Source organism: Bufo bufo, chromosome 1 (assembly GCF_905171765.1).
Source record: "Bufo bufo chromosome 1, aBufBuf1.1, whole genome shotgun sequence".
NCBI lineage: Eukaryota > Metazoa > Chordata > Amphibia > Anura > Bufonidae > Bufo > Bufo bufo.
Window position 1 is genome coordinate 790,435,487 of NC_053389.1, and position 17,223 is coordinate 790,452,709.

Consider the following 17,223-nt stretch of genomic DNA (forward strand, 5'->3'; position numbering starts at 1 on the left):
CCAGCAGCCTCTAGGCTTAGGATCACAGCCTTATCCAGCCAGCAGGGGGCACTGAATGGATAGTCACCCGTGAAGTCGTAGAGCTGGGGTAGAGTTTCCATGACGATTCCGATCAATGGAAAGTACAGGCGGGCAATCCTCTGCTTGACGGCGGGCTCGGAATAGCGAGGGTCAGTGTCATGGCTGCAGAGGAGATTGTGCAGAGTGCTGATCGCCTTCTTCTGCAGGAAAAACACTCTGTGGAGAGAGGACACAGTCAAGACTGAGCTTTGTGTATCTCTGCAACCTTATTGCTCGTCATTTTAAAGAACTCTGCTTGCTGTGTGTGAATGGAAATCTAAACTTCCTCCCAATTCTTAAAACCCCATACAGCCCTAACTGCCTCCAGTCTAGACGATCATCAGTTTAGCTGCACTGACACACTGTAGCAAATGATCAGGACAGAAGGGATCCATACAACTGCTGCCATTTCTCTTACAGAGGGTGGGGATATTATTGTGACAAACCCTCAGCCGTGAGACGTATTCAGTCTGTACAGATTTTCAGCCTCTGGATGTCACCTACAGCATGCAGAGATCTTAAAAAATAGTGAGGAACGGAAAATGGAATGTAAATATGTGTTCCCATTCACTCACAGCAAGCAGAGCTCTTAAGAAAATGGTGAGGAACTGAAACAGGAAATGCAATGAATAGAACTGCAATCATTTTCTGATTACCAAGGCCCTTCAGCTTCCTAATGACAGCGCAATATGGGGTTACGTTAAAGGGGTCATGGCTCCATCGTTCTTGGGATCGGTGGGGGTGCCAGCTGTGAGACCCCACCAATCAATCGCCGGTGTCATCACTATTTAAAGGGCACCTGCCACCTGGTTTGGGGCCACTAAACCACTATGCCATTATGTGAATGGGTTTGCTGTGGGCAGTTTCGGAAACCAAAACCCCAGCTACATAACAGGACATGACAGGTTAATGCGCCATCAATCTGATTTATAGGAAGCAAGGTCTCGACCACATGGCATCCTGGTGCCTGCCTTAAAGGGGTTTTTCTTTTATCTTATTTCTCTGTCCACCTTGCTGAGGTGGGTGTAGGGTTGGGCGATATACCGGTATCACGATATACCGCGGTATTAAAAAAACGGCGATATGGCGATATCACTGTTTCCTAAATACCGCAGTATATTTCGTGACGTCATCGCCTTTAAAAACTGAGTCCGCGGCTGCCCTCCCCCATAATTATCTACCAATTTCTTTCAGCAGCGGCTCCTCCCGCTTGCAGCGGCTCCTCTTTCAGCAGCGGTCCTCCCACCGACCGACGTCTAACGTCAGAATCAGGTGACGCCCCCAGCGCAGTACAATGAGTACATACTACAGCACAGAGGTCACAATAACGCCTGTACAAGCGTCATAGACGCCTGTTCAGGCAATTTTACGCTTTGAAAAAAGGCTAATGCGTATGAATACGCATTAAGGCTTTTCATGTAGTTAACCAGCGCACTGCAGGCTGTGAATCCCATGGGCAGCACAGCAATACTGCCGTTACCCAAAACATCCAATAGCTAAGCTCCTTACTGGCAGGTGTAGGGACGGCAGCAAGTAAGGAGCTTGTTACTAGGGAGGGAGGCTGCTCATTGGCCAATTTCGGCGCGCTGCTTCTCCAGAGTCCCTGACTGTAGAGTGCAGGCTAACTAGTGGCTGGCCGAGGAAAGATCCGTGAAGACTGAAGAGCAGCCCGTGAGGAGGCCAACAGATGTCTGGGGACAAGCTGATAAGGAGCTGTGGACGGACAGCAGAGCACTGATCTTTGCTCTGCACCGGGGTAATGGGATCACTTAGAGTGCAGCGTGGCTGCAGAGGTGAGGAGGTGACTGAAGACAAGAGGTCATCCTACCTCTAGGAATCTTGACACCCGGAATGTAGAGTACGACGCTAAACTCTCCTGTGTTCTCCCTGTGTTAGGTGCTCAGTCAGAGCCTACTGGTGCAGTAATCAGTGAGTCTGAGCACTGAGCATCTGAGTCAGAGGACTCACTGATCACTGCACCAGTAGGCTCCAGCTCAGGTGCTCAGCAAGAGCCTGTGGATTAACTGATCACTGCACCAGCACGTTCTGGCTGAGTGCAAGCTCTGGCTCAGTTGCTCAGCCAGAACGTGCTGGTGCAGTAATCAGTGAGTGTATTTGCCTCCTATCAGTCTATATCATGTTAATGCAGTGCTCTGTGTATCCTGTATTTTTTTGCCCCATCAGCATCATCCCAACAAAGATATTTCTGCGCTGCTCGGACATCTTATATGTGGGCGCTGGATCTACACAGCTGGACATTGTGGGGATAATCATGGTGCTGGGCCAATGTAATACTGGAGATGCAGAGCGCTGATAATTTTCCTTTTTGGCTGCGTTGTATTTTAAATATGATGGATAAAACACGAGTTTTTAAAAATTGCACAAAAGTCAGAAATTTTAAATTGTCTAAATTTGCTATTTATGTATAGAAGAGAATTCTAGAGTAGACTGGTAATGGTTTCCTGCATAAATAGCTGCTGCCCCATAGTCAATTATAACGTCTCCTGCTGGCTTCTGCCCCATAGTCCATTTTAACGACTCCTTGTGGCCCCCCATACAGTATAACGTCTCCTTGTGTTTTTTTCTTTAAAACGAGTATTTATCACGATATACACCGTTATCGCGTTAAATTTTTTAATATCGTTATCGTCTGAATATTTTTGATATCGTCCAACCCTAGGTGGGTGCACATGCTCGGTTCCATCCTTGAACTGCCACTTGAGGATATGGCCCCCTGAGCTGCAGCAGAAGGGGCACACCTCCTAAGATGCCAGCTTGATATAAATGTAGCGCAGCAATTGAAACAATAAATGTGGAGGCGCAGGCCTGGTTCCAGCTTACGTCTGATTTACATTTTTTTTTACATTACTCATGGGACAAGAATAATCCTTCGGAACAAGGAGAGCCCCCTCCCTTTTCAGGACATGGTCCCTTTTAGACTCACCCATCGACATCGGGCTCCAGTATTAGGGCGAGCTCCGTCAGGATAATGCCGGACAGGAAGTGCTGCTGTCGAAATGGAACCGAGAGCTCAAACATGTTGGTGACAGTCTTGTCCTGTGCCGGGCTGGAGAAGACAGAGCTCTACGGGTGAGAGAGAGGACAGACGTCACTGGGTGTTAGACCGCCATGTTTGTAAAATCTGCCCCTTTTTATGCTCATGCCTGTAAAGTCCCACATAAGTGTTTAATCTCTATTGAGTAGCAACCGCATCACATGGAACTGCAATAAATGCGCAACATTTCTATTAACAGCATTAAAAGACAGAGGTCTCCATATAATCCATGACATGCTGCTCTATTACAGGGGTCTCCATATAATCCATGACATGCTGCTCTATTACAGGGGTCTCCATATAATCCATGACATGCTGCTCTATTACAGAGGTCTCCATATAATCCATGACATGCTGCTCTATTACAGAGGTCTCCATATAATCCATGACATGCTGCTCTATTACAGGGGTCTCCATATAATCCATGACATGCTGCTCTATTACAGGGGTCTCCATATAATCCATGACATGCTGCTCTATTACAGGGGTCTCCATATAATCCATGACATGCTGCTCTATTACAGGGGTCTCCATATAATCCATGACATGCTGCTCTATTACAGGGGTCTCCATATAATCCATGACATGCTGCTCTATTACAATAAAATGGGTCTGAATGTCTGCAGACGTGTGAAAATGTACAGTATGAATTATCTTCCAACCACCAGTTGTCTTCAGTCAAGATGTCAATCTCTGCAGTAAACTACCAAACTAAAGGAAGCACAAACAAAACCTTAAAGGGGTTGTCTCATGAAAAATATTCTACAGTTTTCAGACCAGCACCTGGATCTGAATACTTTTGTAATTGCATGTAAATAAAAATTTTGGATAGCCACCGAGTTATTCAACAAAATGTATTTGTATAGCGCCACCTGCTGTTTTCTCTTATTTCTTTGTCCTGCTCACTGAAAAGGCCGCACATGCTCAGTTTCATCTTTCAACTGCCTCCTAAGCTGTGATAGGGAAAGCTGAGACACGCCCCCTGAGCTGTGATAGGGAGAGCTGAGACACGCCCCCTGAGCTGCGATAGGGAGAGCTGAGACACGCCCCCTGAGCTGCGATAGGGAGTATGAGACACGCCCCCTGAGCTGCGATAGGGAGTATGAGACACGCCCCCTGAGCTGCGATAGGGAGTATGAGACACGCCCCCTGAGCTGCGATAGGGAGTATGAGACACGCCCCCTGAGCTGCGATAGGGAGTATGAGACACGCCCCCTGAGCTGCGATAGGGAGTATGAGACACGCCCCCTGAGCTGCGATAGGGAGTATGAGACACGCCCCCTGAGCTGCGATAGGGAGTATGAGACACGCCCCCTGAGCTGCGATAGGGAGTATGAGACACGCCCCCTGAGCTGCGATAGGGAGTATGAGACACGCCCCCTGAGCTGCGATAGGGAGTATGAGACACGCCCCCTGAGCTGCGATAGGGAGTATGAGACACGCCCCCTGAGCTGCGATAGGGAGTATGAGACACGCCCCCTGAGCTGCGATAGGGAGTATGAGACACGCCCCCTGAGCTGCGATAGGGAGTATGAGACACGCCCCCTGAGCTGCGATAGGGAGTATGAGACACGCCCCCTGAGCTGCGATAGGGAGTATGAGACACGCCCCCTGAGCTGCGATAGGGAGTATGAGACACGCCCCCTGAGCTGCGATAGGGAGTATGAGACACGCCCCCTGAGCTGCGATAGGGAGTATGAGACACGCCCCCTGAGCTGCGGCAGAAAACACACTCCCCTGAGCTGTCAGCTTGATATAAATCTAGCAGAGCAATAAATGGGGAGATCTCTGGATCCATATGAGGTACAGGGCCGGTTCTAGCAGTGTTAGAAAAAAAGACTGTCATGTACTATATGATGTCTGGAAGGAGGGAAGGGGTTATGGAGATTGGATATTTCCAAAGATCCTTGTAGGACATATGAGAACGTATTTCATGGCAAGGTAAAAGCCTAGTGTGTTGTGTCCAAATATTTAGATTAAGGGCTCTTTCACACTTGCGTTCTTGTCTTCCGGCATAGAGTTCCGTCGTCGGGGCTCTATGCCGGAAGAATCCTGATCAGGATTATCCTAATGCATTCTGAATGGAGAGAAATCCGTTCAGGATGCATCAGGATGTCTTCAGTTCCGGAACGGAACGTTTTTTGGCCGGAGAAAATACCGCAGCATGCTGCGCTTTTTGCTCCGGCCAAAAATCCGGAACACTTGCCGCAAGGCCGGATCCGGAATTAATGCCCATTGAAAGGCATTGATCCGGATCCGGCCTTAAGCTAAACGTCGTTTCGGCGCATTGCCGGAGCCGACATTTAGCTTTTTCTGAATGGTTTCCATGGCTGCCAAGACGCTAAAGTCCTGGCAGCCATGGTAAAGTGTAGCGGGGAGCGGGGGAGCAGTATACTTACCGTCCGTGCGGCTCCCGGGGCGCTCCAGAGTGACGTCAGGGCGCCCCAAGCGCATGGATCATGTGATCACATGGATCACGTCATCCATGCGCATGGGGCGCTCTGACGTCATTCTGGAGCGCCCCGGGAGCCGCACGGACTGTAAGTATACTGCTCCCCCGCTCCCCGCTCCTACTATGGCAACCAGGACTTTAATAGCGTCCTCGCTGCCATAGTAACACTGAACGCATTTGGAAGACGGTTCCGTCTTCAAATGCTTTCAGTACACTTGCGTTTTTCCGGATCCGGCGTGTAATTCCGGCAAGTGGAGTACACGCCGGATCCGGACAACGCAAGTGTGAAAGAGGCCTTAAAGGGGTTGTCTCACTTCAGCCAATGGCATTTATCATGTAGAGAGAGTTAATACAAGGCGCTTACTAATGTATTGTGATCGTCCATATTGCCTCCTTTGCTGTCCCGATTAATTTTTCCATCACATTATACACTGCTTGTTTCCATGGTTACGACCACCCTGCCATCCATCAGCAATGGTCATGCTTGTAGACTACAGAAAAAAAACACCAGCCTATGCAAGGTCCCACCATCCCGGCCACCAGCACTTTTTTCTATAGTGTGCAAGCACGACCACCGCTGCTAGATGGCAGGGTGGTCGTAACCCCTGAATATGAGCAGTGTATAATGTGATGCAAAAATGAATCCAGCCAGCAAAGGAAGCAATATGGACAATCACAATACATTAGTAAGTGCCTCGTATTAACTTCCTCTACATGATAAAAGCCATCTGCTGAAGTGAGAAGACCCCTTTAATCCGGGGATCCCAGATTTTTAGGAATTACTTTCTGGTCATATTTTCCCAATGGGCTAGTCCTTCAGGTGAAGGACTTGATTGACTATTTCTCCAGGCTTGTAAGGAAGGAGGATTATGGTTTAGCCAGAAGGTTGGAATCCATTAGCGGCAGACAATAATAATGCGGGGAGATTGTGTTTCCGCTGTGTAAATGAGGGGGCGGGGCACCAAAGAAAGGGTTAACGCAGGTGTCAGTGTCTGCTGGAGCAAACTTCATGAATGATGTCTTCAACAGCTTTCCAGTAACCCTTAGTGAGAGGACAGTGCCAACATAGACTAAGTGCCCCCATACGATTGGCATCTCCAACATGTATCTGGGATCCCGGGATTAAGTGTGTGAAGCAAAACTGGTGATTTCTACCGACGTGTCAAGTTCTCTTGAAGTCTGATAGAATGGGAGAAGTCATGTGACCTAGAAAGTATACGATGAAGTTCAGGGTCAGACCAAGTTCCTCTTCCCATCTGACCACATCTTGGGGCTTGAGCTGAGATTCTTGAGTCAGAGGCTGATCATAGATGAAAGAAAGCTTGTTGGAGTGTGGGCTCCGTTTCATCAGACGTGATTCCAACCAGGAATCTTGGGGCGCGGGTGATAGCTTCTTATGAAAAGCTCTACAGAAGGAGTCGCAGTCATGTCGATGTAAGACGTTTGTAAGATGAAGGCCAGTCTTTTGTGATAAGGTGTCTGACCTTAATATGGGAAAGATGCTCCCAAAAGTCTGAAGGGACCTTTATTGCAGGATTAACATACACCAGAAGGAGACTTAAAGGGGTTATCCGCTCCTGTAAACACGCCCGGGTCCCTTATACAGAACATACTTACCTGATTCCTGACGCCCATGTCTCTCCGGATCCCCCCTCGGCCACCGCTGCATCTCCCCGTCTTGCAGATCACAACATCCGGCGCTGGGGGGGGTGCAGCCAATAGCAGGCCGTAACGGTGACTTGCTTTTCTAGTGTCACGGGTGACGTCACACCTGATGCAAGGGGGCAAGTCACCATCGTGGCCTGCTATTGGCTGCACCACACGTCGCCGGATGTTGTGATCTGCACGATGGGGAGATGCAGTGGCGGTCGTGGAGGGACATGAGCGTCGGGGACCAGGTAAGCATGTTCTGTATGAGGGACCTGGGCGTTTCGGGGGGCGTTTACTCTGCTGTCCTCGCCCGCCATGCCAGGACAGCAGAGCGGTCTGTTTATTACGTTTTTGCCATGTATTGAGAATTCCCTTGCACAACATGTCAAAACTGTGGTCTAAGGGGTTAGAAAGACCCCACAAAATCTTGCTGTCTACATAGGAAATAAGGTGATTCTCAATGTCCACATATAAACTAGAAGACGGCTTCTGCGTGATCTACTTAACAATAGGTCACATGGATTTGCAGTTCTGCAAAATATGAGACTTTCTGAATTATGCAAGTTCCTCTGGATCAACTTGCAGGATAACAGGCAGAACTGGATGGACAAATGTCTTTTTTCGGCCTTATAAACAATGTTACTATCGTATTCTGGATTATAGGAATTTTACCGCACATAAAAACTAAAGAAAAGGAGAAAAAAAAACCTCTAAAATGTCCTGTCTGCACCTCACTCTGTGACCAGCCATTGGATAAATATGCAGAATCAGCTGGGGAGAGAGACAGACGGCTGCTGGTAACGCTTATCTCTCAAAATCAACAATATCCCACACATACCGGACACTCAGTGGCTCCAACCGAAACTGGTGGGGCGACCGATCACATATATGATGTCTATGTGGAGTTGGTCTTAAAACTGGCATATGTGTGGGGTCACTTACCTGTGATGTAGTAGAAGAAATAGAGGGCGAGGGCGAGTTGGGTGGAGAGAGGCGGCCACAGGGCAGGTTTAGGGCGACGTAGTGTTCATGTGAGCACGCGATGCGGATCAGATCCATGCGCAGCGAGATCAGCACATTGGGGTTCGGTGCCTTTGGCAATTTGCCGTTGATCTGTAAAACATGGCATCACATACAGAGGTACATATGGGTCCAACCTCACCCGTGTAGGCCCAACCGCACCCATACAGGCCTGACCAAACCTGTCCATTGCAATAACATAAATATCTGACACCGGCCTGACCAAATCCACACAGGCCCAAGACCACTAATATGGCATATCCATTTGCAATGCATAAATATCGGACCACCACGCAGATAAAACCCCACCCGCGCAGACCCAACACTAATAATATGGCATATCCATTTGCAATACCATAAATATCTGTCATCACCCACACAGGCCTGAGCAAACCCACACAGGCCCAGCCCCACCCACACAGACCCAGCCCCACCCACCTAGGGCCAACTGCACCCATGCAGACCCAACCCCATTAATGTGGCATATGCATTTGCAATACCATACATATTTGACCCCACCCACACAGGGCCAACTCCAACCACACAGGCTAAAAACTACTCCACCCATGCCTGACCAAACCCACACAGACCCAACCCCACCCATGCAGAAACACCCCACGACACAAGGTAAACTCCACCCATGCTGGCCAGAAACCACTAATATGGCATATCCATTTGCAATCACATAAATATCTGCCCCATTATCGGGTCTGTAGAGGCCCCATTAGTCAGAGTACCTATCCCCTATAACGGGAGTGCGGGCCAGGTATGTGAAAGCATGACTGCTGCGATTACCTGCTTGTAGTACGAGCGGATGAGACCAAATACAAATCCGCGATCCATCAGGGACAAGAGGTCATTGAGGAAGAAGGCCAGGCTGCTGTTGAGCCGCTCGGCAAGTTCTGCATCCTAAGGATGAGAGAAAGACATCAGGAGGGAATCCAGGGACCATTGGAGGATGGACGGCAAAGTAGAGAAATCCACATTATTCATGCAGTCACTTATCTCCTATTTAGGAGAGGTTCTGTGGTGCTGCTTATGTTCCTGTTAGGGTTAAAGGGGTTTCAAGGATTAGAAAAAAGGGTCTGCCCTTGATTTATCCTTCTGGTAATAGCGCCACCTTTCTCCATGGCCTGCGTCTGGTATTGCACTTCATTCTGCAGCAAGTATTTCATTTCCCTGCGGCGCCAACCACAGGAGAAACAAAGCATTACAGTTTCCACTGAAATCAATGGACTGTCCATAGATGGGGTCCTCCATAAAAAGAGACACCCTTTGGAGGATCTGAATAAAGGACTCCTGTCGATCGACTCAGTAGGGCCTTTGACGATCTGCTTTCTAATCAACCACCTTAAAGGCGTTTTCTGATCTTTGCACACTGATGGCCTATCCATCAATATCGGATCAGATATTCTGCAGTAGCTCCAGCACCAAAATGTCACAGCTCCATACAATGTGTAGGAACGGATAACCTGTGGCGTATCTGCCACCCCTGAATGAAGCCCATTAATACGTGGGCTCTCGGGAAGTATAAGGCAGGGAAGGGGGGAAGAGAAGGAAAAGGTGTAGCCCTCTGTTCCCTGTATAAGGCACTGTTCACATTGCCAAGCAATGAAAATGCAAGTAGCATCCATCTAAATTCGATGCTTCTATATATAAAGTGACAATTCCCATAACCAAATTTAAAATGACATATGCAAAACAATACAAACTGTCATACATAAATATATAAGCATATACAGATCTAGTGTAAGCAAATCTTACTCCCCTAATACCGATCCAAAAAATGGTCAATAAAGATGCATCAGTTCATTTTTCACATTAAGACCATTCGGATGTCTAGTATCCAATTTAAAAATCCGAAAAGCCTCCCTCAATCTAACCAAGCTCTTTAAATCGCCTCCACTTTTCGGTAATTTCACTTGTTTGATCGCAAAAGCTTTAAAAACGAGATTTTTGTATAACTTACCAGTAAAATCTCTTTCTCGCTCTTTCCTTGGGGGACACAGAAGACCTTGGGTATAGCTCATCTCCATAGGAGGCGTGACACTAAGTGAAGACTGTTAAGCCCCTCCTCCACAGCTATACCCTCAGCCTGGAGAGAGAGACTGCCAGTTGCGTGTCCAAGCAGTGAGAAAAGGCAAAGTCCAACAAAGAACCAACAAGCCAACTACCCAACGGGTAACACAAACTCGGAAACCGTGTAGAGAAAAACAATGAATGGGTGGGTGCTGTGTCCCCCAAGGAAAGAGCGAGAAAGAGATTTTACTGGTAAGTTATACAAAAATCTCGTTTTCTCGCCCAGTTTCCTTGGGGGACACAGAAGACCTTGGGACGTTCAAAAGCAGTCCAAAAGGGGAGGGACCACAGCACCAAGGCGAAGCACCCGAAGGCATCAAGGAACCGCCGCCTGCAGACCCAGGCGGACCAAAGCAGCATACGCCGAAGCCAGAGTATGCACCCTGTAGAACTCTGTAAAGCGTGCAAGGAAGACCTGTGGCCGCCTTGCTCAAATGCATGGCCGAAGCCCAATACCTCCGGCCCAGGAGGCACCGACCGCTCTGGTGAAATGAACGGTGACAGCAAAGGCAGAATCCTGCCCTCGGTGCGGTAACCTCAGCAATAGCCAATCTGATAAGGCGGAGGAAAACGACCCTGGAGTCCGTCAACTCTAAGCGCGGACCTCCAGGAAACCCAAGAGACCGAACGTCGACAAGAGTCGGAGATCTCCAAGTAAAACCGGCAAGGCCCAAACAACGTCCAAATCGGTGAAGTGTTGAAGCGAAAGGCAACACCACCTTCAGAAGGAAGGAACGGGATGTAGAAACAGCCCTGTCCTGGGAAAAGACAGAAGGCTCAGAACAAAAAAAGGGGCCATTCAGGCACCCGTCAGAGACACGACTGATACGGAAACACAACCGTACAGGACAGGCGGGGTAGAGAGAACTTCTGTAACGGCTCCAAGGAAAAGATTGGAGCGCCGAGAGCTCAGTATGTAGTTCCCAGGGCGGTACCGAAGGACAGTACAGAGGAACCCAAGAGCCATTTCGAGTAAGAAGGTCTTGACAGGCCCAGAGGGCCGGGGAACGCTGGAAGAGGAAGAACAGCGCTGACACTGATACCTCAAGTAAAGGAATCTCAGTCCCAGGTCCAGGCCGGACTGGAAAAAAGACAGAACCATGGGGAGAGAAAAAGTCAGAGTGGGGAATGCACAGCTTCCCACAGAACCCCAGACAAAAAAACCATAAGTCTTACGACAGATCCTGGACGAAAATACAGCCAGGAGCGGACAATAGCGAACCCGCTGGAGTCGCCTGGCAAGCGGGCGAAAAACCCAATGTGATCAGGCGCAGACCAGTAACACGGGCAGAAGTCGACAAAACTGGTACAGTCGGCCCCCGAGCAACGTTGTCCCGTATCCACCCAGTGGGGGAGCAGAAGGACAGACGGAACGGAACCAAAGGGTCCGCCCAGTATCCGCCAGATGCCAGGACAAGACAGGCTAAGTCCATGCTGATGTAGCCATGTTCTACAGTCCCGGTGTGGGAGATCAAAGGACAATCTGGACCGAAAGGTAGTCCCCCCAAGTTACCGAGAAGGTAAGTCTACAGCAGGACCATTGTCTTAGAATGGACCACGCAATCTGCACTCAGCGGGAGGACAGAACGCGGTAGACTCGGTAAATAGGCACAGCCAATACAGCCAGTGTGAACAAGGGAGACAGTACGAGGCCAAAAGGAACACCGGAACCATCCACATGAACAACCATGCTCTCCCCAGAGAGGAGGACAGTGAAGGAACAGCCTCTGAAGTCTGGCGGGACAGAAGCCACATCGGAGTGATCTGTACCGAGCGGGAGCCAAACAGAGCCAGCGAGATAAGGTAGTCGAGACAGAGGCCGGCATAACACCCTCCAACCGAACGGAGGAGTGGGCAACAGGGAAGCCATAGGACAGCTCAAAAGCAGAACCCTGCTACACTGTGAGATGCCCGGTTCACCGCCTCGCAGAAGGCGAATACCCTGAAGAACCCAAGGTGGAGGTCCTCCGACCTGGGTAATCGAGCACCCAAGAGAATTTGGGTGACCTTCCCGAGAAAAGCGGCCCGCACTTGGTAGCAGATCAGACTGAAGCGTAGAGGCGCCAAGAGGAAGGACTCATACCACACTACATCCGAAGAGGAGGAAATTTGAGCAGGCAAGGGAACCGCAGTCCTGCCAGAGCCAACGAAGAATTCGAGGGGCGCTCCAGACAACAGCACTCTCGACCATGTGACCACTAGCGCAGGGAAGCAATACCGCGGAAGGACGAATGGGCACGCATCTAGGAACCACGAACACTCCCTGGGATGAAGGGCCAACTAAATGAATGAGTACCACCCAGCTCCGTGCAGCATAGAGCAAGTAGAGCCCGTCCGGGTCAGGTGGACAGAATGAACTCCTTAGAGACGAGTGCAAGGCTTGCGGCAAGCATCGTATCCCAAGAAAACAAAAGTATGCCGCAGGAAGCAGATGAGGCATACGTACGAGCAGCCCGTAAGCAGTGAGAAGGCCAACCCACCTACAGGAGGAGAAGGCATACACGGCCCAAACAACGCACAAGAACGTCCGCTCACTGCAAAAGGTTAATTCAGCGAAAAAGGGGGCCGCCACAGAGTGCCACAGCATGTACGTAATTGCAAAGTGCAACCTGCAAGGGAGTTATGCACAAGCCTAGTATAGCATGCGATGGAACGCAAGCAGTCCGCCCCGAAAGGGGGGAAATTGTATCTGGCAAACTGCAGTCGGCAAGAGTGCAAAGGCCGGTCCCAAAAGGGAGAGATGCCTAAGGCCGTACCTACTTCAGAGAAGCAGGACATACCATATAATCCAGCAGGAACGCAGGAGGTCCACCTAGTGAAAGGGGAACATGCACAGGGTTATCCTAGCATTAAGTGAGTGTGCAATAATACACCCAACACTGACTTAGCGAGAGTGCAACTACTCTGCCAATGAAGGGGGACATGTACAAGTCCAGCACAGCCATAAAAGGACAGCTGTGAATCTCATGAGCGTGCCAAATTCTGCCCATGGAATGTGGGGTGGTCACGCACAAGGCCAGCACCGTATCCAATGGGAGTGCAAGCGTTCCACCCATGTTAGAGGGCCATGCTCATGGCCAGCAAGGTATCCGGTGAGAGTGTAGCATGCCGCCCAGACAAAAAGGGGGGGTAATGCACATGGCCAGCATCTCATCCAGGGAGAGTGCGTGCACCCGCCATGTATGGGAGTCATACACATGGCCAGCAACGTACCGGCGAGAGACAAACACAGTCAGTGAGAATGTGTGTATGTCGCCTGAGGAAGGAAGGCATGCCCCTGGCTGGCAGCGAATCCAGCGAGAGTGCAAACACCGCCCACGGAAGAGGGGTCATGCATATGGCCGACAGCGGATCCAGCGAGAGTGCAAGCACCCCGCCATGTATGGGGTACATGCACATGGCCAGCAACGTACCTGCGAGAAAACACCACAGACAGAGGGATGTATGTATGCTGCCTGAGTCATGCCTATGGCTGGCAGCGAAACCAGTGAGAGTGCAGCATAGTAACATAGTACATAAGTACATCATAGCCATCAGAGAGAGTGCAGCGTTCCGCCTATGGAAGGGGGTCGTGCACATAGCCAGTACCGTATCCGGTGAGAGTGCAGTATTCCGCCTAAAAAGGGGGGGTCATGCACATGATCGGCAACTAATCCAGTGAGAGCGCTGCCTTCCTCCCATGGAAGGGGGTCACGCGCATGGCCGACAACGAATCCAGTGAGAGCGCTGCGTTCCGCCCATGGAAGGGGGTGACGCACATGGCCGGCAGTGAATCCAGCGAGAGTGCAGCGTTCCGCCTAGAGAAGGGGGTCGTGCACATGGCCGGCAGCAAATCCATAGAGAGAGTGCAGCATTCCGCCTATGGAAGGGGGTCGTGCACATGGCCAGCACCGTATCCGGTGAAGGTGCAGTATTCCGCCTAAAAGGGGGTCATGCACATGGCCAGCCGGCAGCCAGGGAGAGTGCAGTATCCCGCCTAGGAGGGGGGGGGATGCACCTGGCAGGCACCATAACTGGAGAGATGATGAATGCTGCCTACGGAAGGGCCGCATGCACTTGGCCAGCGACGTATCCTGGAAGAGGGCAGGAAAACCGCCTAAAAGGGGAAATGCCCTAGCAGTGACGCAGGTTGGGAGCGCAACACTATGCCGCCTGTGGAAAGAGGGCATGCAGACATGCAGCACTACTGATGAGGCTGCAGCGTCCTGCGCAGTCCAAAAGAAATCTGTTATTATTATTATATATATATATATATATATTTATTATTATTATTCATTTTTTTTTTTTTTTTTTTTTAAAAACACAGCCTCTCTGAGGCTAAAGGGTGCCACCATATAGGGGCACAGATAGTCAGGAAAAGGGAAAAAGGGGGGCCAGCCATACCGGCCCATTGGGATCCGGCCTGTACCCAAAGGGTTAACATGGATCCGGCCTGGAGGGCGGCGCTGCGATCCCCTGGGGGCGGAGGAACCTCCCGGCGGGAAAAATTCGCGCCTGGAGAAGTTCCCGCCCCCTCCACCAGAGGCCGGAATTTTGCGGCCTAGTAGGCCGTGAAGCCGGGGACTAAATTTGCGGCGCCCGGTATGTACCGCCAGGAACTGAGGCGGAGTGGCGCATCAAACCGGCCGCGGGTGCCCACCCCGCGGGCCGGTCGGAATTGCGGCCCAGCAGGCCGCGAAGCCTGGGCCAAAATTTGCGGAGCCCCACCGACCGGCACCGACGGTCGGCCGGGGCCTGCTGGGCCTAGAAGTCAAGCCCAAAGCCGGCCGCGGGAGCCCACCCCGCCGGCCGGAGGAGTCAGGGGCCCAGAATGGCGGCTTGCCGGCCGCGGGAGCCCACCCCGCCGGCCGGAAGAGTCAGGGGCCCAGAATGGGGGCTTGCTCGGAATGGCGGCTTGCCGGCCGCGGGAGCCCACCCCGCCGGCCGGAAAAGTCAGGGACCCGGAATGGCGGCCTGGCAGGCCGCGGAGCCTGGGCTAAGATTTTTGCGGCGCCCGGCCGCACCGGAATACCAATGTCGGCCGGAGGCGAGGCCTTACTCCACAGCCGTCAGGAGCCTCAGGCCTGGAGCAACACTCCGGTAGGAGATGTAGGGGGGGACCCAGAGACCGGGTGCCTGTGCTGATAAAGAAATAAACTATGTTGCCGCTTCTGTAGCTGGCTGTGGAGACAGCCACTGGCTGCATGTCCCAGGCAGGAAGGGGGCAGAAGGAGATTGCCGCTCTGCGGCACCCCAGGGGCCAGCATAGATCCAGCAGGGGACTAGAGGCCCAATATGGGGGTCAGGCACGCAGGAGACCAGGGTGGGGGGGTGGGAGACGTAGGGCTGGAGAAGCCAATCTCTTACCACAGCCGTCTTCACCCTCGGTCCATTCCAGCAGGGTCGCCCCTTCAGCTACTGGCACCGTAGTGGCAGGACGCTGGAAGAGGGACTTGGCGTGCGGGCGACCCTTGCGCTGGCGGGATGTAGGGGAGCTGGGCTGCCCTGATCCACCTTGTCTTCTGTGGGGGAGGCAGCAGTGCGGGTGACCGGCACTGGCGCAGCTCAACCCCGGGAGAACAGAGAGGTCTAGTGCGTCTCTGTTATCCCTGATGATCTGGAACAAAAAGAAAAGAAAAAGGTAAAAATCTAAAATTTAAACAAGGAGAAACCAGCCCTGCAGAGCAGGGAGTGTCTTGCCTCCTTGGACACTAAGCAAAAACTGGCAGTCTCTCTCTCCAGGCTGAGGGTATAGCTGTGGAGGAGGGGCTTAACAGCTTTCACTTAGTGTCACGCCTCCTATGGAGATGAGCTATACCCAAGGTCTTCTGTGTCCCCCAAGGAAACTGGGCGAGAAATATTTCAGATTGCGTTCGTGTTCCTGTATGAAGTGTTCAGCCGCATTGGATATGTTCACACTGGCAGGATTGCTGATGTAGTGGAGGTGCTCCAAAATTCTGACTATGAATTTTCTGGTGGTGCGACCCACATACATCATCCCACAAGCTGTGCCGTGAAGAACATCTACAACCCCCATCGAATTACAACGGATATACGATTTAATAGGGTGTATGTGAGAAGTATTCGCATTATGGAAAGTTTTCGTATTCGTTACATAAATACATGTGCGGCAGCGAAAATGGCCACACCTGGTGAAGCCTTTGTAAGTAAGCCATGTATCGTCCTGTTTAACCCCTTGTGTATACAAAGAGGGGGATACATTGTTCCCTATAGTTCGAGGTCTTCTAGAAACAATGTGAAATATTTTAAAGCTTTTGCGATCGAACAAGTGAAATTACCGAAAAGAGGAGGCGATTTAAAGGGCTTGGTTAGATTGAGGGAGGCTTTTCGGATTTTTTAATTGGATACTAGACATCCGAATGGTCTTAAAGGGCTTCTGTCACCCCACTAAACCTTTTTTTTTTTTGCTTACTTATAATCCCCACACTGCGGCGGCAGTTTGTGAAGGTAGACCGAGCCTCTAGGTGCTAATGACGCCCCCATAGCACCTAGAGGCTCATTAGCATATCTATATAAGTTCGTTTTTTAACGAAACGGCAGGACAATAAGCTGTTATATTAGGATGGTTAGGTAGAGCAGACACTAGCGGATCGCTAGTGTCTGAAAGCTAATTAGGTGAAAACGAAGTGGTAGAAACCCTTTAAGAATAAGAACTTCGTTCAAAACGCGTCAATGTTGCTACACTAGTGGGTGCATGTCCTGTACATTGTTTCTACTGCCTGAATAAAGACGAGGATTTTAGCTACCAAAGAAAATGGGAGTGCTGGAACTTAGTTTTTACCATTTAACCATACAATCCTTTTAACGCGTACTTGAGCTTTAAAAAAATAAATAAAAAATCTGCATAATGGCTGTGCTGCATTGTGGAATCATGACTGAAGGAGCAGGTCTCTTTTGGGCTTCCGTA

At 50.6% G+C, this 17,223-nt stretch overlaps 2 protein-coding genes across 7 annotated transcripts in view; one reads left to right on the forward strand and one right to left on the reverse strand.

The window, feature by feature from the left end:
- DOCK6 (dedicator of cytokinesis 6) overlaps positions 1–17,223 on the reverse strand; it is an 88,599-nt gene that overhangs the window by 18,125 nt on the left and 53,251 nt on the right. For all 6 annotated transcript variants that reach the window (XM_040414975.1, XM_040414979.1, XM_040414978.1 and 3 more), the window contains 4 exons: positions 9,033–9,146; positions 8,160–8,330; positions 3,005–3,144; positions 68–237 (listed from right to left, as the gene is read on the reverse strand). In XM_040414975.1, coding sequence (XP_040270909.1) covers positions 68–237; positions 3,005–3,144; positions 8,160–8,330; positions 9,033–9,146 — 595 coding nt within the window. The remainder of the gene's footprint in view (positions 1–67; positions 238–3,004; positions 3,145–8,159; positions 8,331–9,032; positions 9,147–17,223) is intronic.
- Positions 3,171–17,223, forward strand: part of LOC120986419 — a 31,769-nt gene continuing 17,716 nt past the window's right edge. Inside the window, exon 1 of the mRNA XM_040414982.1 lies at positions 3,171–3,191. The gene's annotated coding sequence lies outside the window, so the exon portion shown is untranslated. The remainder of the gene's footprint in view (positions 3,192–17,223) is intronic.